This window comes from Amia ocellicauda, chromosome 17 (assembly GCF_036373705.1).
Source record: "Amia ocellicauda isolate fAmiCal2 chromosome 17, fAmiCal2.hap1, whole genome shotgun sequence".
In the NCBI taxonomy this organism is placed as follows: domain Eukaryota; kingdom Metazoa; phylum Chordata; class Actinopteri; order Amiiformes; family Amiidae; genus Amia; species Amia ocellicauda.
The window spans coordinates 28,261,981-28,286,493 of record NC_089866.1 but is presented as its reverse complement, the minus strand read 5'-3'; the positions used below and the strand labels follow the sequence as shown (position 1 = coordinate 28,286,493).

The window sequence follows — 24,513 nt, the reverse complement described above, 5'->3', positions numbered from 1 at the left end:
TTGGACGAAATAAATGACACTGCACAGTCTATCTTTACATGTACCACATAACGATTAATCTTGTGTACTGTCCACAAAGTAGCAGTTTTAGATGTTTAAATGCGAACATGAAATTGATTGTTTCCGTGCTTAATTGGTGGGAGAAACATAAAACAAGAAAAATATGTATACAAAATACGTAAATAAAAAGAGTCATAGATATTTTTATTATATTATCCTACTTTATTTACAGTACTTGTCAAATAATCACTACACCCTCCTTGAAGGTTTTATGTGCTCCCCTGGTTGAGAACATCTGCACAAATCTGTCCACACACTTGGCACCACCTGATGAAAACAATGAATTGAAACGCGTTGTGTGTGCATGTTTTATTTTTCCATTAAAAAAATAATAATAATACATTTTAAACTTTGAAGTAGTGTGGATCATTGAGAAAAAGTGCAAAGTGTGCTGCCAATAGTCTCCACAACTCTAAAAGATATGAGGTTTGTTGGACCTTTCCAGCGGGGGTGAATTGGGTTGGGAGACATGACTACTTTTTTCAATAAACATACATATTTATTTAGTATTCCACAGACTTTTTATGTTTGAAGGTATGATCTAACTCCTTGTTTTTTCCTTCTACAGAGACCTGGCTCCTCGAGATATCTCAGGCACCTCGGACCCCTTTGCTCGAATCCTGTTCAACAACCGGAGTGCTGAGACCTCGGTGAGTGCAGGGCAGGGAAGGAAAGGGGCTCAGAGTTCTACTATGTGAACTGTGATGTTGGGCATGAGAAGTATTTTGGACTAGCCCACCCATCAAGCCAGATACTGGGCCATGATTAGGACACTGGGCTGATCATTTTTTTCACTGAGTTGCTGACTTTTTCCCAAGGTACTAACCAATGAAAATACTTTTTTTCAATTAGTCACACCTCCTTTAATCAACTGCAAAACCTGAAGTGTTTATAATTGATATCCTAGCAATGTTATTGTAAAATGTATCAATTCAAATAATTTTAAAAAAGTATATCCGTCCTCATAGTGAGGAACTATAGCTTTTATTGTTTTGGGAACTGGTATTGCAATTAATTATTGTATTAATGCATATATAAATCAAACTTCCAAAATGCTTACACAGTAGAAAGAGATTATATAACATTCAAAAGTTTACCAAAACATTATTGTTCATCAGTCTCAGTTTTTGATTCAACACAGGGCTACATATAGTGGTTAGTAGTTCAAGCTAAGAGATTATGATATAAAGGAATTAATACAAGCCAAAGCATTTCAATATTGCATCCTTTTATTTTTGGCACCTGATTTCACAGAATGTTTCCAAGGCTGTAGATGAATGGACTACATTATTTCTGAGAGGTGGCAGCCCATTTATTAGAATGAGTGTTTCTAAGAAAACAAGAAGGCATATCAAAGTGGCTGATAAATGAACATTTTTTGCCATTCATTACTTTGGCCAATAACAGAAAGGGGGCAAACAATGCATGGCAAACTTGCATTAGAAACACCCAAAAAAGGACCAAACTGGTCTATTATATGGTTTTATCAGTGATCTCTTTTATGATAACAGTTTAGGGATATCAGGACATTGACTCCCCAAAAAAGAGACCCATCAATGTTAATCTGCTAATATCTTAGATAATGTACTCTATCACCTACAGAAATACACAAAGCAAGGTTTACTTCTTTCTCAGGCATCCCAAATGTAGGAAACTCCGAGGGCCGTAGTTGGAAATTTGTCCGGGACACCGGGTGGGGCTGAGCCCCTGCCCTTTTCCATTAGACTCAAAAACTGCCCTCTTGGTCCCTTGCCATCCTCAGTTAACCCCCCCCCACCTTGATAGCACTTTGCTTGCACCACACACTCCCCCCGGATCGCACTTCATTAGCACACACAACCTCACCTGTAGAGGTATCCCATCTAAGTACTGGATAGGCCCAGAGCTGCTTAGCTCAATTGGAGTGCCAGTGTTGAGCTGCAGGATGGTACTGCTACTGGATCCCCAAGGCCTGGTCCATGAACCACTGGTCTATAGGCAGTGGTGGCCAAGACTGGAGAATCAATATAAATTGTCATTCACCGAATACCTTGGACACATGGTCTTTTTGCCCAAGTAGTAGGATCAATTAATATAATCAAGTATAGCTCAAAGGCTGCATTTACTAAACCTTTGTCTTCCTACTCAGATCATCAAAAAGACACGCTTTCCCCACTGGGATGAGCTGCTGGAGCTGCAACTGCAGACAGAGGAGATGTCAGAGCAGGCCTGCATCACTCTGGAGGTGTGGGACTGGGATATGGTGGGGAAGAACGATTTCTTAGGGAAGGTAAGGGACTCTCTTAGAAACACTGTAAGGAACAATACATAAACACCACTATATCACGCCACACAACAGCATGCTCTCAGGTAGATAGTAGGGTGTTGGATTTTGGATTTTGATTCTAGAACTGGGCTTTAAGGCTGGTTAGATTTCATATATGATATAGAGATAATTAGCAGCTAATAGCTTGTCAAAATCTATTGATATTCATTTTTTTATTCAATTAAGTGGAGCACACTGGATACACTTGAAAATTGTTATAATTTAAGAATATACTACTTGAGGCTCAGGTGAAATTTGTACCAAAACGTAGCAAATTGAGTACCAAAAAACATTGGCCAAAATGGTTTAATAGAAGTATGCAAAACAAATCAAGAGAAAGAAAATGTTGTATAGTGAATACAAAAGTGATAGAGACTAAACTAAATACAAAGAATATGTTGAACTGCAAAGAGATCTTAAAAAGGGATCAGGAAAGCAAAGAGGGAAATAGAAAGAAACATAGCTCTTGGAGCTAAAACTAATGCAAAGAGCTACTACAACAGCAAGTAAATAAAGCACCATTAAGCACACACAGGACAGAAACACATATGAGAACCTTAATGAATGTGACTGATAAGCTCCAATCTCTGTAGATCACTGTGAGACAGTAATTCAAATTTATTTAAGAGAGTATTAAATACATCTGCAATTCACTTCTCCCTAATGGACCGATGTGACTGAAATGGTTCCAGATTGAAGAGCAAATGCATTGGATCTCTTTGCTATGCAGGATGAAGTTGGATTGTCAGTTGAGTTGTATTTCTAAGAAATAATAAGAGAAATTGAGCAATACAGTCCTGTAAGAGCAGTGTAGGGGGACATTGACAAGCAGTTTACAGGTATTTTCAAATAAAGGATATTCTCCAAGCCCATCTCTATATTGTTATCTCCTATCAACCTCTTATCACTAGATAATACACTATAGGTCCCAGATGTCTGAAATGTAATTAGTAAGCTGACTTTGGGACTCCAAGACCATGCTTCTATAGTTTAATCACTGAGAACAACAAATGGGAGGCAGGCCAGACCCCTGACGCAAGACACTATACAGCAAAATATGTCTTCCAATTCCTGTGGTTCTACCACTTAACCATATTGCCTGCCAGTTAATGAGTAGTAACCTCTAGTTCTTATGTAGCTGTACAGGTTCATTGGTGTTTTTTTGTTTTTAGTACTGAAGCTTTGTGTCTGCATGGTTTACAGGTGGAGATTCCTCTGGCTTGCTTGTACAAGACACCCCTTTTGCAGGGCTGGTTCCGGCTGCTGCCTCTGGGAAACACTGAGGATGATGCAGGGTGAGAATATAACCAGGCCTTGATCTACACTGAAGTATCATAAACCATTAATTATAAGTTGTTTGTGTTTTTTACTGTAACCCTACCCTGACCACTTTGCCTGCAGAGTACCTCCACCCAGTTCCTAGGATAACTGGGGGCTGGGGGTCTGCTGTAAATAAAGGGAGGTTATCATTGGATAAAGGATGGAGAAATAAAAACAAAAAGGGAGAATCCTGGGTCTAGTATATAGTGAATTGGCTGATTTGTTTTGTTTTTTTCTTCCATTATTTAAAAAAATGGTGCGGTGCCTCCACCCCGGTAATGCCAACACAAAGAAGTGCCACTATACAGGGACAAAAAAATATACACCTCCGTGAAGTTGGCACCCCATATAATTAAATAATCACCAAAACTATTCCATTCATTTGTGCTGTGTTTGTGCTGATTTGTGCCGCAAAAATGAACATTTGTGCTGGTTTGGTGTTTGAGATATTAAGCATTCTTTTTTGGGCTGTGTGACGTCACTCTCCACCCCATCTCGCTCAAATCGCTCCAAACCGGTGCCATTTGTTTGTGCTCGGTTTGTGCCGGTTTGTGCCGTTAAAACAAACGCTGTAACTATTTCCCTTCCTTAGATATAGCAAGAATGTTTTCGGGATCGGTGACGTCATTCTCCACCCCATGTCATCCGAATCGCTCCAAACCGGTGTCATTCGTTTGTGTTCGATTTGTGCCGGTTTGTGCTGTTAAAAGAAACAACCTAACTAATTCCCTTACATAGAAATAACAAAATTATTTTTGTGACATCAGTCATGCATTTACCCATCTCGTCCAATGCACTCATTTTCTGACTCGTTCTTCTGTGCTCTCGGTGCAGGTTTCTTACCGTTGCTGTCATTTTTTATTTCTTTTAATATTGACAGTTTGATCATTGGCAGTAACTTCAAGCCTCAAATCCAAATCACATATGCCCTGCATTTGTGCTCGTGTAGCACTTGTTTAAATTCACCTCTTGTAGATTGGTACTTAATATAATGTTGTTTGTGTTCTGGTCCATCGCTGAACCAAGTATTACATCTCGTTTATTACCATTATGTTTTAGGAGTTTATTCAAAGTAAAAAGTAGACTAACATTTCAAACACAATAAATAAACTGTAGACTATCAATGCCAAATGCCAATTAGGCCATAACAATAACTAGCATACAAACAAAATTAGTCTACCTCTGTTTTGTGTGTCGGCTCTGTGCCTCCTGGAAAAGTCAATTCACAAACTTGTCAACTGATGCCTGGATCATGGGTTTCTCCAAAACCAAGTTCACTTTTTACTAACTTGCATGAGATTAGTCTAGCTATCAAACTGAGACTAATCTATGTTTAGACTTTTTTAGTACCGTAGAGACCCCTTATATCGATCACATTCGTCGTTTTATTTATTTTTCTCCATATGTTGAAATGTATGAAAAGACCCATACATGAACACTATAAGCGGAGTACTTGATCACTATAAGCAAATTATTTAAACAGTATTTGTATAGGAACGATTCCGTCCCAAGCTTTTTGATCCATATAAGCGGTTGATCAATATAACCGTGATCGCTATAAGCGGTCTCCACTGTACAATATTTGAAACATAATAAAACACACACCTCACCTGTACTTGATTCACTGTTTATGCATCTTTCTCTGAGAACTGTAAGCAGAGATGAGCCAAATCTGAAGATGAAAAGCTTCAACCATCTCCATTTCTTATGAAACTGTTTATCCTATTCAATCATTCCATCGTGGTCGTTGCATAATGCAATAACCATTTTGAACATAAGCTGGACTTGTATCAAGTCACACACTAACTAATCGAGCAAACGGTTATTATAACGCAGTGGCCTTAAAGATGTATTCACTGAGGTTAAGTTAGTCTACTTTTTACTTTGAATAAACTCCTAAAACATAATGGTAATAAACGAGATGTAATACTTGGTTCAGCGATGGACCAGAACACAAACAACATTATATTAAGTACCAATCTACAAGAGGTGAATTTAAACAAGTGCTACACGAGCACAAATGCAAGGCATATGTGATTTGGATTTGAGGCTTGAAGTTACTGCCAATGATCAAACTGTCAATATTAAAAGAAATAAAAAATGACAGCAACGGTAAGAAACCTGCACCGAGAGCACAGACGAACGAGTCAGAAAATGAGTGCATTGGACGAGATGGAGTAAAAACATGACTGATGTCACAGATCCGGTATATTTTTGTTATTTCTATGTAAGGGAATTAGTTAGATTGTTTCTTTTAACGGCACAAACCGGGACAAATCGAACACAAACGAATTACACCGGTTTGGAGCGATTCGGACAACATGGGGTGGAGAGTGACGTCACAGCCCTGAATCATATTTGTTATTTCTAAGGAATGGAAATAGATAACGTGTTCATTATAATGGCTCAAACCGGCACAAATCGAGCACAAACGAATGACACCGGTTTGGAGCGATTTCGACAACATGGGGTGGAGAATGACGTCACCGATCCCGAAAACAGTCTTGCTATATCTAAGGAAGGGAAATAGTTACAGCGTTTGTTTTAACGGCACAAACAAATGGCACCGGTTTGGAGCGATTTGAGCGAGATGGGGTGGAGAGTGACGTCACACAGCCCAAAAAAGAATGCTTTAATATCTCTAACACCAAACCAGCACAAATGTTCATTTTTGCGGCACAAATGAATGGAATAGTTTTGGTGATTATTTAATTATATGGGGTGCCAACTTCACGGAGGTAAAATATACAACACCCCCAAACATTCAGCAACTAAGTAACCACGACACTAATAATACCTGTAATTAATAACGCCACAAAATTAAAACCAGAGCCTGTAGTGCATTTACCTTTTACCCCACTCTAGTAATAATAATAACAATACTACTACTACTACTACTACTACTACTACTACTACTACTAATAATAATAATAATAATAATAATAATAATAGCAACACACACACATTTAGAAAAAAAACAACAACAATCATGTTGATTTATTTAAACACATGCGAGTAGAGTAATAGCATGAAATCAAGTAGTCAATTAGGTAAATGTAAAGAATCAAGAAAATAAAACCACAGAATTGATCTAGCAGTCTCAGGTACAAAATAAGAGCAACACAATTCACTGTGAAACAAATAAAAATATACCCACAAATCCAAAGTTTCGTGAAAAATCAATAAATGGACAAATGTCCCGATAGTTTGAATCCCTTGTTTTTATCGTTGGTGCACTTTTTAATTTGTTGTAGATATCGAAATAATAATAAGATTGAAAAAAAAAAATTGTCCCTTTGGCCTCACTGCTGAGGGCTTAATCGAATTGTACTGCAGAAAAAAAACTCTTCACCTCGGTTATACACGACACAGTTCAACGAGGACTTATTCACTCAGACAAAAATATAATTGAAGTAATTAAAAAAACACTGTCCCGCCAGCTGAAAAACGTAAATAAATACATAAGCACGCCCCAACCATAAACTCACGCCACCTCCTCACGACACAGCAAACGGGTCCGAGTTATTCCCAGCCGCTCGTCCGGAATCCCGTCCCGTCCCGTGATGATGGATCATGTAACCTTTGCCAATCGTCGGTCCTTCCTTCCTCTCGCCGCCGATTCCCAGAGATGTACTGTGGTTTTGTTTTTAGAACACACTGGTTACCACCTACACTCTACACTGTTTACACTTTGACTTACAATAATAAAATAAACGTAACGAATGAACAACAATTTACACAGTACAAAAAATAAATTGGGAACGATGTCCAGAGAGATAAAAAGAAAACAGATTTGTTTTACGGGCTCGTTAGAGTCTCCGTACACCCTGCACTGCAACACTGATGAACCTCTCTATACCGACTATACTGTGAACTGACCCCCCGATTGTTTGGAGCATGAATTTTTATTAGATACCCGTTGGCAACGGTTGTTGAGGCATAGGGGACCCGAATAGTAATTGGACGAGGTACATAAGTTATCAATCTACAAGATATGATTGGTCAGACCCAACCAGCCTAATTTTAAAACAACCCGAACTGCAGTTAAAATGGGGGGCCAAAATAGATGCTAAAGGCATTGCCAGGCCAACAGGTAACTAGCAGTTTTTGTTTCAATTCTTAAAGAAAAAGTGGTATTGAGCCATCCCTAATTTAAATTGAGCGTTAGTAATACACTTTAAAACACTTTGCTAAATTAAATAAAGTTTTTAGTGGAGTATATTAATTTAGAAATATATATAATTGAATATAAATATATAATGTTTATATATATATATATATATATATATATATATATATATAGTATCATAGTGACTATATAGTATAATAGGTGATATAGCAATAATATCAGTAAAGCAAAAGTTTCATATTAGATGCTTTTATTACATTCAGTTTCAGGGCCACTTCAAAATTAATCCTTCTGCAATTCTTAAACATTATGTAAACCATATACAGGAAGGTCTGCTTTTGGAGAGCAGATCAGGTTCACAGAGCTTCTTCTTCAAAATCAAAAACCCTGAATTCTATAATTTGCTATATGGCTATAAAGCCTGAAATCAAACTGTAGTGTACACTATAGACCAAAAAACCTACCAGAAGTACATTTTGCATGACTCTACTTTGCACAACCCCACTATGCACAAATTCATTATAGCACACGTTTATTAAATTAATTAATTATTTTTAAAATTGAATTTTGAAAATCATTTGTAGTGGTTTCAGTAAATCCCAGGATACACCAATGAAGAAATAACAAGTTTATTACAGAAAACATAAATACAGGTTAACCTGGATCCCTCCTCTAACATGAAATGAGGAAAATAAATATACCATTCAAGAAACAATGAACCTTAAGGCGGAGGCATAGGTAACATTACTTTCTGTAGGGTCCTTAGTCTGGTAGGAAGCTACAAACCAAAATGTTTTTAGCAAACTAATAATTAAAGTAGCTCCCAGAAAGTGGTAAATACAAACTAATGATTTGCTTTAGAGACAGAACTGTATTAACAACATGAAACAATTAATAATACAAAGAATATTAAGAAAATAAGTACATTTTTTCACTACACATTAAAATAGTAAAACTGAAACATAACACTTTGCATAGATAGATGGCACAGCTGTTTAAAAAATGTTCCATTATGTTCAGTAATTTATAAACAAAATTATTAAAATTCACAAAATGAAGTATACAAAGCAAGGTATCTGTATGTCTTTTCCTAATAATCAAGATAGGGTGCTTGCATTTTAAATATCTTGATAACACAACATTACACCAATGTTGCTCGGTTGCACTCAGAAAATAGTATTCTCTGCCATAAGCATTGCCAGATTGACTGAATGGCAATGACATTTTGTGCAATGACTGAGTGAAGACCACTGATTTTTATAGAGCGTCAGTCTGAAGTTTACCCATCTTTGGTTTTAACTTGGGTCAGTCAATCTTGAATTGTATGACTTCTCTGGGCTGAATTTAAGCAATGTGATGGTTCAGGCAGGAAACTCATCTAATCGCACATAGCATGTTAAAGCCCATTGGTTGCCTGAGAAAATGAATAGGAAAAATGTGTATTTAAACTCACCCAAAACAGCATCCCCTTCCATGTTTTTGATTTCCCCTCCACCTCCCTAGCCCCCACCTATGTCCTGGCTACTATGTCAAGGGGGGGGTGGCAGCTGCGCTTGCCCCCTTCCCAAAGCTGATGTCGTTCAGGAATGCAAAACTAATGGTGGGAAGGGACCCCTTGAATGTGAGACCAATGTCTATGTAAATGATTATTACACTGTCAATAAACTGTTATGTTATCACATGAGTTGTCCTGATTGAATCAGTGTTCAACAAACAATATAACTGACAAATCTGTATAGTTCAATGAGCAAAATGTATTAAACTAAATAAACCACTGAACAACACTGGTGCAAATGAAGTGTTGTAAATACCTACAGCTACAAGTAATAAAATTCTAATGAAACTAGACAGCCATATAAAGTAAACAATTCTGAAAACAAATCTAAATGCAGAACACAATGAGAAAGAAAAAACATGAAAAAATGATACTTCTAAGATTATGGAAAACAAAATATAAATATAGGCTTTTATGTACATGAGAAGTGAGTTTATCATTATTTAAAATATATACGGTTCTACATATGTGATTCAGATTATTGAAACCTATTTATTATTTTAATTAATGTCACAGGCTTCCATTGATGACAGTGCACTGTTCTCTGTCATGGAAATGATGACATATAATATATATAGGTCAATATATGGATTTATATATGGAAAAATAATGGATTTAATATGAAAAATAAATAAATGTGAAAAAATACTGCTTGCTTGTAATCAGAATCAGTTATGTGCTATATTAAAAACAAGATACATTCACACTTTGACTGTCTGTTTCCCCTTTGATAGGTTTAGAAAGGTCTTACCACAAAACCAGATTATAACATTGTGCCCAAAATAAAAGAAGCTGGTTGTGTCTTTTGATTTGAGTGACTTTATGACAGTTATGCACGTTTCATTTGCTGGGCACTATTATTTATGATGTCTATTATGTTGGATAATTGCTTTTGATTACTGAAAAACAAACATAATTATTTATTTCTATAGGCTTAATGTTTTTATGTATTTTATATGTTAGCAATACATTTCTATTGAAATTGGCAATTGGCAATCAACAGGAGCCAAAGTTTCACTAGAATCACAGAGAAAATAGTTGGTTACCAGCTTTTTCCCTTTGAATTTGTGACAAAAACTGAAATTTGGTATTTTGTTAACCAGGAATTTCCTTTTTGCATTGGACAGACTTTATCAATAAAGATTGAAGCCTAAGATTAATTGGAAATACAATTAATTTGAAATACAAACCACTAGCTGTAGTACTCATACTATACATTGATGTTTCCTTATGTGGTCAAATGATCTTAACAGTGTTTTCCCTTTGCCATAACAGATTTAAGTTATGCCTCTTAAAACAGAACAAAAGGGTCTGGGTAGTCAACATAATCACTTATACATCAACCCTTTCAGTGAGTTTTAATTGGAAACTGCACAGATCTCTTTTTGTAGTCACTGTTAAGACAGCAACAGTCAAATAATTGGCTCCCCCATGGATATGATGGTAACTGTACATTGAGTGAAGAATAGAAGCGCAAGGTTAATTAGAACAAGTCACTCCAGAGAGCTTTTCACAGGCTAATTAGTCTCTGATGGACTATGATTGCAAAGTTATGTAGAGAAACAACTGTACCATCAGTTTAATGCAATTAAGGGCCAGTAATTCCTTTCCCACTATAGAACAATACCAAATTCTACCAGATAGCATCTGCCTGGTTGCTGATGCAGGCTGAAAGTGACATGTGAGTGGAAAGACAACTGTATGAGGCTTTTGATTACATTAAAATGTATTTTGCTCCTCTCCTCCTGCAGGGGTAAGCTGGGAGCTCTGAGGTTAAAAATTCGTCTGGTGGAAGATCGGATCCTGCCTTCCATGTATTATAGGCCTCTCATTGACCTACTGGTGGAGTCCATTATCTCTCCTGCTGAGGTGAGGGGCTACTTTTCCATTTTTGTTTTTAATTAAACTTTATAAAAAGGTTACATCTATACAATTATACGCAATCCATACAATATTGATAGGGCTCTGTAAGGCGGGGCTAAGGAAACAGGCAGGGAAATTAGTGCAAAGTGAAGATTTATTATGTACAGTGCTCCGTGCGCAAACAAAACACAACCAGAACAAAACCTAACTCTTTGTTGAGTCTACCTAAATACATAACAAATCCCTCTCTAAGCTAAACAAAAACATGCACAAACAGCAACCAAATTAAAGTCCGTAATCCAAATCCAAAGCCAAGTTTGTTACTGTCCGTTTCAACTTGTTGTTCTCACTCTCTTGCTCTCACTTCATGGCTCTCCTCTGCCTCCACACCACACACCCAGAAAGTGGGTCTCCGTTCAGTTTTATGGAGGAGGGGAGCCAATTGTGCAGGGAACAGCAGGTCAGCTGTTCCACCTGTCCTTCCCTCCCCGGGGAAGTGCAGTGCAGTGTCACACTGACTCAATCAGATCTGTTACAATCAACACAATCATCAAAGCTGCAGGAACGATAGCACCTAACAGATATAATAAATAATGTTTGCTTGTATCTGTCAGGACTGGTACCGATGAGAGCAGGAGCAATTAGGATCCAATAATAGCGTCAGGAGAATCAAAGGGATTTAGCAAAGGAATAGACAGGGTCACGGAAGGTAGGTCGATCGATCAGGCAAACAACAATAGCAGGGTAAATCCAGATGTAAAACAGAGAGAAGGCAAGGGTCGATACACGGGAAAACACAATAACAATACTAATGCTCAGAAATGCTGCTGGCAAGGCAAGGCAAGAATTTGCGTTTAGTGAGGGGAACAAAGGAGTATATAAAAGAGGTTTTATGAGCAGGTGGAACAGGAAACAGGTGGAGAGGATTAACGAGAAAAGGTGGGATGATAATTGAATAATGGAGTTGATCACGGTCCTGGAACAGAGTCTGGGGAAAGTGTGGCTTGGGTGACCTCTGGCGGTGAAAGCGGGAACAGTCAGGGTGTAGGAGTTACAGTATCCCCCTCCCCACGGGCGGCTCCAAACGACCGAATCCGGCAATGAGGACGTCCACAGGACTGAGGAGCAGGTGCATTTGGATGATCCCGAACTCGGTGATGAGAGCGAGATCCAGGATGTCCGAGGCTGAAACCCAGGACCGCTCCTCCGGACCGCAGCCTTTTCCAGTCCACAAGATACTGAATGCGTCCTCGGTGTCTGCGGGAACTGAGGAGAGACCGAATCACATATGTAGAACCGTCATCAAGATCGATAGGCGGAGGAGGAGGAGGCGATCCAGGTGAATCAGGCACTGGAGGAAAGGGGTCATCAGCAACCGGCTTGAGAAGGGAGACGTGGAAAGAGGGTGAAATGTGGTAATGAGAGGGAAGTTGTAATTTGTAAGTGACAGGGTTGATCTGACGGAGAATCGGAAAGGAACCAATGAAACAGGGACTTAACTTCGTGGAGGGGAGCCGAAGACGTATGTCCCAGGTCAACAACAACACTTTTTGACCTGTATGGAATTAGGGTGATGGTCTCCTTCGCCGATCCACTTGTCTCTTCTGTTGACGGATCACTTGTTGCAGACAGACGTGGGCAGCCTGCCAGACCTCCTCTGGGGAAGGGGAAGAGTGGAGCCAATGCAGAAGCTGGGAATGGATTGAAGAGAGAACATACAAATGGGAAACTGGACAATTAGTAGGTGATGGATCAGTCACAAGCTCTCTTTGTATTTTGTCCATGATATCCCATCAAATGGGAGCCACTATACAAGAGGTAGGTAGAATAGGTTCGGTACTGAGTGGGACTGGATGAGCGTCAAACTGCCGGGAGAGAGCGTCAGCTTTGGTATTCTGGGAACCTGGCCGATAGGTGAGAGTGAAATTAAACCATGTGAAGAAAAGTGCCCATCGAGCCTGACGGGGGTTCAGCTGCTTAACGGCACGGATATATTCAAGGTTTCAGTAAGTAAGGACGAGAAACCGGTGCAGGGAACCCTCCAACCAATGTCGCCATTCATCAAAAGCAAGTTTTATTGGAGTTCCCGGTTCCCTATATCGTAATTGTGTTCTGGCAGTTTCTTAGAAAAGAAGGCGCAGGGATGAAGTTTTGCTGGTGTTCCGTGTCGTTGTGATAGTACAGCTCCTACACCACTCTCTGAGGAGTCGACCTCCACAAGAAAGGGAAGAGATCTATCAGGATGTTTAAGTAAAGGTGCAGTTGTAAAGAGCACCTTGAGCTGTGTAAAAGCATCAGTAGCAGCTGCAGACCAGGACAGTGTGCTTGCAGAACCTCAGAGCAAAGAAGTTAAAGGGGCAGCCACAGTACTGAAATTCAGGATAAAGCGCCGGTAAAATTTGGCAAAACCTAGGAATCTCTGTAGTTCCTTTACTGTACAGGGTTAAGGCCATTCCGTCACTGCCTTGACTTTGTCCTGATCCATATGAACCCCGTCAGCATCTAGGATGTAACCCAGAAAACGAATGCGTTTTTAGTGAAATTCGCATTTCTCGCCTTTCACAAACAGTTCGTTGTCCCACAGACAATGAAGGACCTGTCGAATGTGATCAGTGTGATCTGAGAGATTAGAAGAATATATCAAAATATCGTCGATGTATATCAGGACAAAATGATTCAGGAATTTTCTTAGAACCTCATTGACAAAAGCCTGGAAAACAGTTGAGGCATTAGCGAGTCCAAAGGGCATGACCAAATATTCATAGTGACCTGTGTGCGTAATGAAGGCAGTTTTCCATTCATCACCTTTCAGGATTCTGATCATAGGTGCTTTGCAGGTCCAGTTTAGTGAAGACGCGAGCTCCTCTAATCTGTTCCAGGGCAGCTGGCACTAGGGGCAACGGGTAGTGATTCCTTGCAGTCACTGCATTCAGACCATGGTAGTTGATACAGGGTCGGAGTCTGCCATCCTTCAAAAAAGAAGCTCACCGTAGCTGGTGAAGTGGATGGACGGATGATGCCCAATTCTAGCGCTTTCTGTATGTATTCCTCCATGGCCTTAGACTCAGGTAGGGAAAGTGGGTAAATCCGACCCCTGGGGAGAGAAGCACCAGGAAGTAGGTCAATAGTGCAATCCCATGACCGATGAGGAGGTAACTTGGGGTTTGTGAAAGACTGCAGCTAGGTCTTGGTACTCTGAGGGGATGTCTGGTGGAGTTGACTGTAGAGGGCTCTCAATGTGAGTGGCGTGACAAGGCAAATACAGGCAGTGTGTGAAACAGTGATGGCTCCAGGGAAGGAAATCCAGTCCAGGAAATAGCTGGGTTATGGAGTTTAAGCCACGGCAGCCCTAGGATGAGGTCAGCTTCAGGTGAGTTTATGATGAAGAAAGGGATTTGCTCAATGTGTAAAAGTTTCATCATCAGGGTGATGTGACCAGAGCCGATGGGCTGGTTATTTATAGCACGTACGCGGAGAGAAGGTTCACAGGGTGAGAGGGGTAGGTTGAGTTGTTTCACTGTTTTACTGTCGATGAAATTACCCGCAGATCCGGAATCTACTAGAGCGGAAGAAATAGGGTTTTAGATCCCAATTGAATACAGGCTTGGATTCGACACTATGCAGAGGTGACAGTTCCTGGGACACTGGGACGTGTGGGAGAGTTGTTGCAGTAATGACCGGCTTGGCCGCAGAAAGGCAGTGCATCTGCATCCGTCTCTGGTGCTGCTCAGTGGACAGGTGTGTGCACCCGATCTGCATAGGCTCGGGTTTGGTTGCGATGGAGGGTGCTGGAATATGTTTGTCTGGAAGACGGGAGGTGTCCATAGAATTTTCGCATTTTTGTCTGGTCTTTAACAAGTTGTCTAGTCTCACTGCCAGAGCAAGAGAGATTAGGATCCAATAGCGGCGTCAGGAGAATCAAAGGGATTTAGCAAAGGAATAGTCGGGTCACGGAAGGTAGGTCGATCGATCAGGCAAACAACAATAGCAGGGTAAATCCAGATGTAAAACAGAGAGAAGGCAAGGGTCGATACACGGGAAAACACAATAACAATACTAATGCTCAGAAATGCTGCTGGCAAGGCAAGGCAAGAATTTGCGTTTAGTGAGGGGAACAAAGGAGTATATATAAGGGGTTTAATGAGCAGGTGGAACAGGAAACAGGTGGAGAGGGTTTACGAGGAAAGATGGGATGATAATTGAATAATGGAGTAGATCAGGGTCCTGAAACAGAGTCTGGGGAAATTGTGAAAGTGGGAACAGTAGGAGTTACAGTATCCCAGTTACTATGGTATTTAATGTTTCATTCATATTATACTTTTAATATGTATTATATTAATCTCCTATTATAGGTGTGATACATCATAGAGTTGTCACAACAAAAAATCCAGCCTACAATGAAATTACATTATTTTATTAAATTAATCTGTTATCACAGTGCACAATTATGTTTATTACCAAATTACTGTGAACCCTTTAGGACTAGGATGGCCACCCCTCCCCAACTGATTAGATTCTCTTAAGAATTTTTTTTGCTGCTCTTTCAGAGACATCTCTGTTAAACAAAATGTTTGACAGCATCCCAGACAAACTTGAAATGTATGGCCCACCGCAGTTCGAAATACACTGTTATCATCTCCTTCAATTAAGCTGTAAATTCAAGAGTTTAGGTCAGATTTCATCCTAGCATTAACAGGGAAGGAGTTGTTTTCCCCACACATATATTTCTGTAACAGTGTTCTGGGGAGTCATGGCTGATTTACTACCATTGATGACATCAGGCCATAAATGTCATGACATGGATGTATTCTACTAAAATATGCAGAAGCAAAACATCCACAATTGTTCTGTGGAACATAGAGCATTTATTTCCCTTCTGTCAAAGAGGCTGTCCCTTGTGAAGGATGTCCCTTGTGAATTCAACCTTTTTGAAGATGACTGTAAGTTGTTTTTAGCTTCAATGTGTTCAAAGAGATTAGCAATTTGAAAGATGCTTATAATGAAGGAACTGGAGCAGTTAAACTGCAACATGCTTGTGTTGTCTGCATTCATTTAATATATTTTATCTTAAAAGAGAGAGAGCAGATTGCAACCGTTCACACTCTGTGTGGAGCATGCACTGCTGGTCTTCACTTGCAGTTTACATCTAAACAAGGGTTTGAGTATCTGAAGGTGCAAAACATCTACATGCACACAATGATTGCACCAAGCTTATAGCATGGACACAATGATTGCACCAAGCTTATTTTTACACCACATAGTAAGGATGTTGTACCTTGCCAGTGGAAGAGAATGTCATCTAGGTACATCCCAGGGCACCAGAAAGTCTGGTGTACCTCCAGATCTTGAAGAACAGGTTTAAACATAATCCAATATCATTTTAAAAGGATAATTGTCCATGAAGACTCTGTTCAGAGGGAAACTGCAGGAAGTTCCAAAACTCAGGAGTCAAATAGGCCTTGAAAAATAAACTAAAAAATGATCTCGGATAATCAGCTTTAAGGATCTGGAACTATTCCTAAGCATTCTTATATCCTAGACATGTGAAGCACCCCATCTTCATCTTTAGCAGACTTAAAATTGTTAACATATACCACATACATTTTACAGCTGGAATTTTTACTTGAGCAATCTAGGTAAAGTACTTTGCTCAAAAATACAACAGCAGTGATCCCTTCCTGGGATTGAACCCACAAACATCTGCTTAGGAATCTAGAGCCCTAACTACTACTCCACATGTACAAATTAAAGCAATGCAGGCTGTTGTCATCAATTCTATGTGTAAGATAACTCACCATTTAGCTTTTACAGTTGCAATGTATTATTAAATAAGAGGTGATGAAATGACTTCACTGTATTAATATTGAGAAAAAAGAAGTCCATGAATACTTTACATTACAATACATTACAAATATTTAATTAATCTCGTTTTGTTGTATTTATTGCAGTGCACTCAATAATGCAACAGTGTAAATAATGTAATTTAGTAATAAGATGTTAATGTCCTTTTAAATGTTAAAATCCCCTCCTGTCTCAAAGTTTCCTGGTGGACATGGAGCATATGATCCAAAACAATTGATGCCTTTTCATTTAAAGTAATACATTTAAAGCACATACATATCTTAAGTAACCATAATCAATCAGTGTACTGTACAAGCATGTGTTTATGTATAGATTTGTTGAACAACAGTTACTACGAATAGGAATCACATGGAGCATTTTTCTGTGCATCTGGGAGCACGGGAACAGGGGACCCAAGTGCAGTGCTGGATTGCGGGATGGTCGAACAGGCGTGGGTCGGGTGCTGGATGATCAGGAAAATACAGGGCTAGGCGAAGACGTGGTCGTGGTAACAGGCGATGGTCAGGCGATTGGGCGAACAGAGCAAGCAAGGAAGAGACAGAAGCGTGGTCGGGATGTCAGGCTAGGGATCAAGGAAACACGGGGAAACAAGGCTACGGGAGAAGTAGCATGGTGTTTAGTGCTGGCTCACAGTTCCTGGGACCCTGGCTCAATTCCAGTCTTGGGTGTCTGGCAGTGTGGAGATTGCATATTGTTCCTGTGCCCCTGTTGTGCTCAAGTTCCTCCCCATATTGCAAAGCTGTTTACGTTGATTTATTACTCTAAACTTCACTGTTGTATGTGTGTGTGTGCTGCCCTGCAATGGGTTGACATCCTGGGTGTACCTTGCCTTGCACACTGTGCCTGCTGGGTTAGGCTCTGGCTCACCATAAAGTACAACAACAGTCAGGGCCGGCATGTCATACAGGCGGTCGTGGCGGTCGCTTAGGGCCTCATAATATCAAAGGGCCCCTACAATGTGACATCATTAATATTAAAAACAAAACAAAAAATACAACCGAGCGCTTTTGTGCTGCACACAATATGCTGGCTGCAAGCAGAGTGACTGAGATGTAGTGCGAGCTGCCAAAAAACGTAAATTAGTGCGGGATCAGGGCAGGTCAGGCATATGTTACAGCAGTGCTGCTGAGGTGAAGAGAGATGGAATCTCTTAAAAGAGTACCCGTTGGGTGCAGAAAAGAGGACGAGGACAAGAAGGCACAAGGTAGAAGCATGCAGCAGACATTATTAATTATTTATTTCACCTCACCTGCTGTGTCGAGTCATGCTTGTGTGTGACCTCAATGCATGCAACAAGCTAGCTATCACTGAACTAATTTTCAATCGGAATCAGTAGTTAGCTTTAAAATCAACATAACATACCATGTAAGCAGATAACTATCCAACCAAATCCAACCAAAATTAATGACCTGCTGACTAGACTAAATGCTGCTGCAATGTGATGATGCATTACATTTTTGCACAAGTTAAAAGAAAATATGTGACACTTCACCACCACAAAATCGGAAACATGCCCATTTCTACATGTAAGCACGCAGTTTATGCACAAACGCTACTGTCTCAGTTAATCATATATATCCTGAAATGGTCACGTTTCATGGTTATGGCAATTCATAACGCTTTTGTTGCCTATTATGATTATGCTTTCTGTATTGTTGTGGGTCAGTTGTGCACTGTTCAGTACTGTGCATTGTGTTGTAATCCAAACTTTATCAAACACTTCTATTCATGGCTTCTAGCTCCATCAGGGACGTGGAAAACCACTCAGTAAGATCATTAAAACTAATTATAAAACAGCAATGCGCAGTGCACATGACACTCCTTTGCCCTTTGCATGGCTGCAGGTAAACAGCAGCTTGTCTGTACTGCAATAAACTAAGACCATGTAAACCCGAGAGGGGGAGGGGCATTTAATCTGTGACTCGAACATAGTGTTTAGAGTAAGGTCAAAACACACGTCAGAGATATGTATGCTAAATTTCATGTAAATATGATGGATATACAGTGAGGGAAAAAAGTATTTGATCCCCTGCTGATTTTGTACATTTGCCCACTGACAAAGAAATGATCAGTCTATAATTTTAATGGTAGGTGTATTTTAACAGTGAGAGACAGAATAACAACAAAAAAATCCAGAAAAACACATTTCAAAAAAGATTTGAGCAATTTTGAGCGTGGCATGGTTGTTGGTGCCAGACGGGCCGGTCTGAGTATTTCACAATCTGCTCAGTTACTGGGATTTTCACGCACAACCATTTCTAGGGTTTACAAAGAATGGTGTGAAAAGGGAAAAACATCCAGTATGCGGCAGTCCTGTGGGCGAAAATGCCTCGTTGATGCTAGAGGTCAGAGGAGAATGGGCCGACTGATTCAAGCTGATAGAAGAGCAACTTTGACTGAAATAACCACTCGTTACAACCGAGGTATGCAGCAAAGCATTTGTGAAGCCACAACACGTACAACCTTGAGGCGGATGGGCTACAACAGCATAAGACCCCACCGGGTATCACTCATCTCCACTACAAATAGGAAAAAGAGACTACAATTTGCACAAGCTCACCAAAATTGGACAGTTGAAGACTGGAAAAATGTTGCCTGGTCTGATGAGTCTCGATTTCTGTTGAGACATTCAGATGGTAGAGTCAGAATTTGGCGTAAACAGAATGAGAACATGGATCCATCATGCCTTGTTACCACTGTGCAGGCTGGTGGTGGTGGTGTAATGGTGTGGGGGATGTTTTCTTGGCACACTTTAGGCCCCTTAGTGCCAATTGGGCATCGTTTAAATGCCACGGCCTACCTGAGCATTGTTTCTGACCATGTCCATCCCTTTATGACCACCATGTACCCATCCTCTGATGGCTACTTCCAGCAGGATAATGCACCATGTCACAAAGGTCGAATCATTTCAAATTGGTTTCTTGAATGTGACAATGAGTTCACTGTACTAAACTGGCCCCCACAGTCACCAGATCTCAACCCAATAGAGCATCTTTGGGATGTGGTGGAACGGGAGCTTCGTGCCCTGGATGTGCATCCCACAAATCTCCATCAACTGCAAGATGCTATCCTATCAATATGGGCCAACATTTCTAAAGAATGCTTTCAGCACCTTGTTGAATCAATGCCATGTAGAATTAAGGCAGTTCTGAAGGCGAAAGGGGGTCAAACACAGTATTAGTATGGTGTTCCTAATAATCCTTTAGGTGAGTGTATATCACACAGCCCTGTAACATAATAATAATAATAATAATAATAATAATAATAATAATAATAATAATAATAATAATAATAATAATAAATACTAACATAATAGTAACAATTATATCTGTATCTGTCAACTCCAGGTGGAGGACACTACCCCCCTGACCATGCTGGAGGAGGTGACCACATTGGAAAGCCGTCAGGATGTTGCCATGACGCTAGTGAAGATCCACCTGGGTCAGGGGCTGGTAATCCCCTTCCTGGACTACCTGAACACTCGGGAGGTCAACCAGACCTGTGAGTGGCACTGCTGTGGACCCTGCTGGGGAAGGAGCACTTATTAAACCTGCATTCTACAGATATCAGATTGGTCCTCCATTCCAGATGTTTTCTTACTAACCATCACATTGGGGGGGGGGGGGCATCTGAGAAGTAGCAGTAACACACTAGAAATATAAATTCACAGAAGCATAAGGAAGCATAGTATAATAAACAATGTTGCCAGGACTCTGCACTCCTGACCTCAGTGGGAAGGTTGTTCCTCCACTTAGGGATAAGTGTTGAAAAGGAACGGACTCTGGAAGAAGGGGATTGAAGAGGGGGTACAAGTGAGTCTTTTGGTATAGGATGACCGGAGAGGTCTGGAAGGAATATAAGAAGAGATGAGAGTTTGTAGTTCGCTATGTTCTGTCTAATTGAGACAGCGGTAGGTAAGAGTCAAAGTCTTGAACTGGACGTGAGCCAGTGAAGGGAGTGGAGTAGCATGCTAGAGATAATACAGTGCCTCGCAAACATATTCAGACCCTTCCTATGGTGTTCATTTTTGTGAAATTACAAAATTATGCATACACATTTTTTATTCAAAACTTGAATGGTCAAACTGTACACTTTTTAGGGTAAGATATGGTAAATTTCAGGAAAAACTGAAATATGTTGATTGCACAAGTATTCAGACTGCAAGTCTCTACCAACTTTGCACACTGTCTTGGTGCAATTTTTGTCCTTTTTCACAGATTTGCACAAGCTCTCTCTAGTTGCTTTGGGATCACTGAAGGACAGCAATTCTCAAGTGTTTTCACAGATTTTCAATAGGATTCAAGTCAGGACTTTGACTGGGCCACTCAAGGACATTCACTTTCTTATTCTTAACTCTAGTGTAGACTTGGCTTTGTGCTTTGCATTATTGTCATGACGAATGGAATTTTTTTGCTGCAATTTGAAGTGTTTTCAAACTGAAATAGATTTTCCTCTAGTATTTGCTTGTACTTTGCATCATTCATTTAAATCCTAACAACATTTCCTGTCCATGCTGAAGAGAAGCATCCCCATAGCATGATGCTGCCACCACCAAGCTTGACTGTAGGGATGTAATGCTTAGCATTTAGACAAGTTCAAATTTGCCTTCGTAATTTTGGCAAGATCACTTAGGTGCTTCGTTGCAAACTCCATGTGGGCTTTGAGATGGCTTATTTTTAGTAATGTCCTCCTTTTTGCTACCCTGACATACAGGCTAGTTTTATGAAGTGTTTTGGATATTGTTGACTGATGCACATGTCCTCCCATTTCAGTCAATAAACTCTGTAGCTTTCAAAGTTGTAGGCAGGCAGGACTGACAGTTGGCCTCACAACCCTCAACTTTTTTTGCCTGGCTGCTCAGTTTGGAGGAACAGCCTGATCTAAAATGGTACAATGCATTTTCCATTTGTTGATGATTGAGCAGACTGAGACAGATATTTTTGTAGCCTTCTCCTGACCTGTGCTATTCAATGATTTTATCCCTGGATTACTTTGAAAGCTCCTTGGTCTTCGTGGTTGAGTATTTGCATGAAATTCACTTCCTGACAAAGGAACCTCACAGAGACAGGAGCTTTTATTCTGAACTCATGAGAACCACCATTATCGTACACAGACAGTGGCCATTCAACTAATTGTGTGGCTGTTTTTTTTTTAATTAATTTAGGTTTGCCATACAAAAGGGTTTGAATACTAATGCAATCATGGCTCTTCCATTTTTATTTAATAAACAGTGGCTCTCAAAAGTATTCACCCCCCTTGGACTTTTCCACATTTCATTGTCTATTGTCTAAATTATCTATTTACTTAATTTTTGTCTTTGCTTTGGTTGTGTAGAGTAGGTTGTATATATGACTTCAAATTGTTATGACTGCAGGCAACAAAATGTGAAAACTGTGTCACGGTCTAACAAGGACCCCAGGGCACGGGAACTAGGGGACCCAGGTGCAGCGCTAGTAGAGGTGGCTGAAAAAGTAAAAGGGCTAGGCAAGGACGTAGTCAAGGTCACAGGCGTTGGTAGGGAACAAGAAGGCCGAGAGAGGAGCACAAGGAGCACAAGGAGCACAAGGAGCACAAGGAGCACAAGGAGCACAAGGAGCACAAGGAGCACAAGGAGCACAAGGCTTAGTGAAGCAGGCAGGACTGACAACACTTCACCCCGAGTGAGTGGTTTAAGAAGGAGATCACAAACCAGGATGGGAGGTGCAGAGCCAATGGGAACAGAGGGAGAGAACAAGAGAGACATGGTGATGAGGAATGTTAATTGGATGATTGGAAGGATGGAAGCAGGGAGAAGTGAGAGGAAAGGCAGGATAACAGTGGCCTCTAGTGGTGATAGAGGGTATGGACTTGGGAACCATGACACTGTGAGAGGGTCTGAATGCTTTTGCAAGTCACTGTTTTTGTCACAACATAAAGCAAGATAATGGACGAAGCACAGACTCCTCAGTGACAAGGTGCTCAGCCTTGTGCATCATTCAAGATTTGATGCTGTTGCTTACATTAGAAGTGGTGGGTAAATTGAACAGCTGCACTGTGTTGTTTTAATAGGAAAGGACTGTGCAATCTGACAGCATACAGTACATGCTGGTAAGACCATTATTTGTGTTTGATTACATTATAGACATGGTGATTAAGATGATTATCAAATCTACATTTTTATGGAGAGACAATGGCAATATAGACCTATTAAAATTTCTGTTGATATTCAATAATAGATAAGCAGTTTCGAAGATGGATGGATGGATGGATGGATGGATAGATTTAATAATAGCTGATAGGTTGATTCCCATATTGTTGTTAACATCAGTTTTACTGGAGTAACACCACTGACAGTTGTGGATTAGGAAGGAAATAAGAGTCAGGAGGGACATTCTAATTGACTGGCCAATACAGTTACTGATATACAGAGTATCAATGTATAACTTTTACATACACTTTCAAAATCTCAGCAGTGACTCTATACAGGAATCAAGGGTACTTTTCTTATTATTTCTAATTATTATATTTCTTTGCAGACCTCAGGGTGACTTACAATTTGTGCAATATATCATACACTACACTATCAGCCATAACATTATGACCACCTGCCTAATATTGTGTAGGTCCCAAAACAGCCTTGACCCATCGAGGCATGGACTCCACTAGACCTCTGAAGGTGTGCTGTGGTATCTGGCACCAAGACGTTAGCAGCAGATCCTTTAAATCCTGTAAGTTGCGAGATGGGGCCTCCATGGATCGGACTTGCTTGTCCAGCACATCCCACACATGCTCGATTGGATTGAGATCTGGGGAATTTGGAACATAAGAAAGGGTTGGGTAGGTAACTTTCCAGACTCCCATTGTACTTCCATTAAAGTATCTCATTTTCAATCTTTAAAAACACTTTATTTCCTTGTGTGTCATGTTGTATACATGCCACTGTTTTCATTAAGTCAGCTGGATTAGCTTTGCCAGCCCGTCAGAATCATGAATACTTCTAACAAGTCTTCTCATAATTATCTATATTCTCGACTAAATATATTCCATTCCTTTATGCTGTCTGTATAGGACAAAAAATTCAGACAAGCAATGTCTTTCTTGGTACAATGGCGGCCAAAAATGACATGTGGGTTTTATAAATTAGGCAAATCATCCTTTCATTTAAATCTACACTGTTAAGCACTTCCAAGAATTTCTATGCAGGAAGATATAAGCACTTAAATTCTTTTCAAATGTAGTTTCGTCAAGATTAGTGCCTTCCATCATATATTTAAAATGGCCATTCTTGCTTCTTGCATGTAGTACTCTGCACTTATCTACAGTGCATTGCATATGCAGTATGTCTGCCCAGTTTTAAGCAATGTCTAATTTTTTTTTCTAAACTCACTTCAGGTTTTAATATTGTTTGCCCTATTGTTAGACTGAAGTTCTGAAGTCCTC

At 40.0% G+C, this 24,513-nt stretch overlaps 1 protein-coding gene across 1 annotated transcript in view; it reads left to right on the top strand.

Moving 5' to 3' along the window:
* The window catches only part of rasal1a (RAS protein activator like 1a (GAP1 like)), a 176,523-nt gene that overhangs the window by 88,736 nt on the left and 63,274 nt on the right, over positions 1–24,513 (top strand). The window contains exons 6-10 of the mRNA XM_066689532.1: positions 629–710; positions 2,189–2,329; positions 3,569–3,660; positions 11,121–11,238; positions 20,442–20,595. Coding sequence (XP_066545629.1) covers positions 629–710; positions 2,189–2,329; positions 3,569–3,660; positions 11,121–11,238; positions 20,442–20,595 — 587 coding nt within the window. The remainder of the gene's footprint in view (positions 1–628; positions 711–2,188; positions 2,330–3,568; positions 3,661–11,120; positions 11,239–20,441; positions 20,596–24,513) is intronic.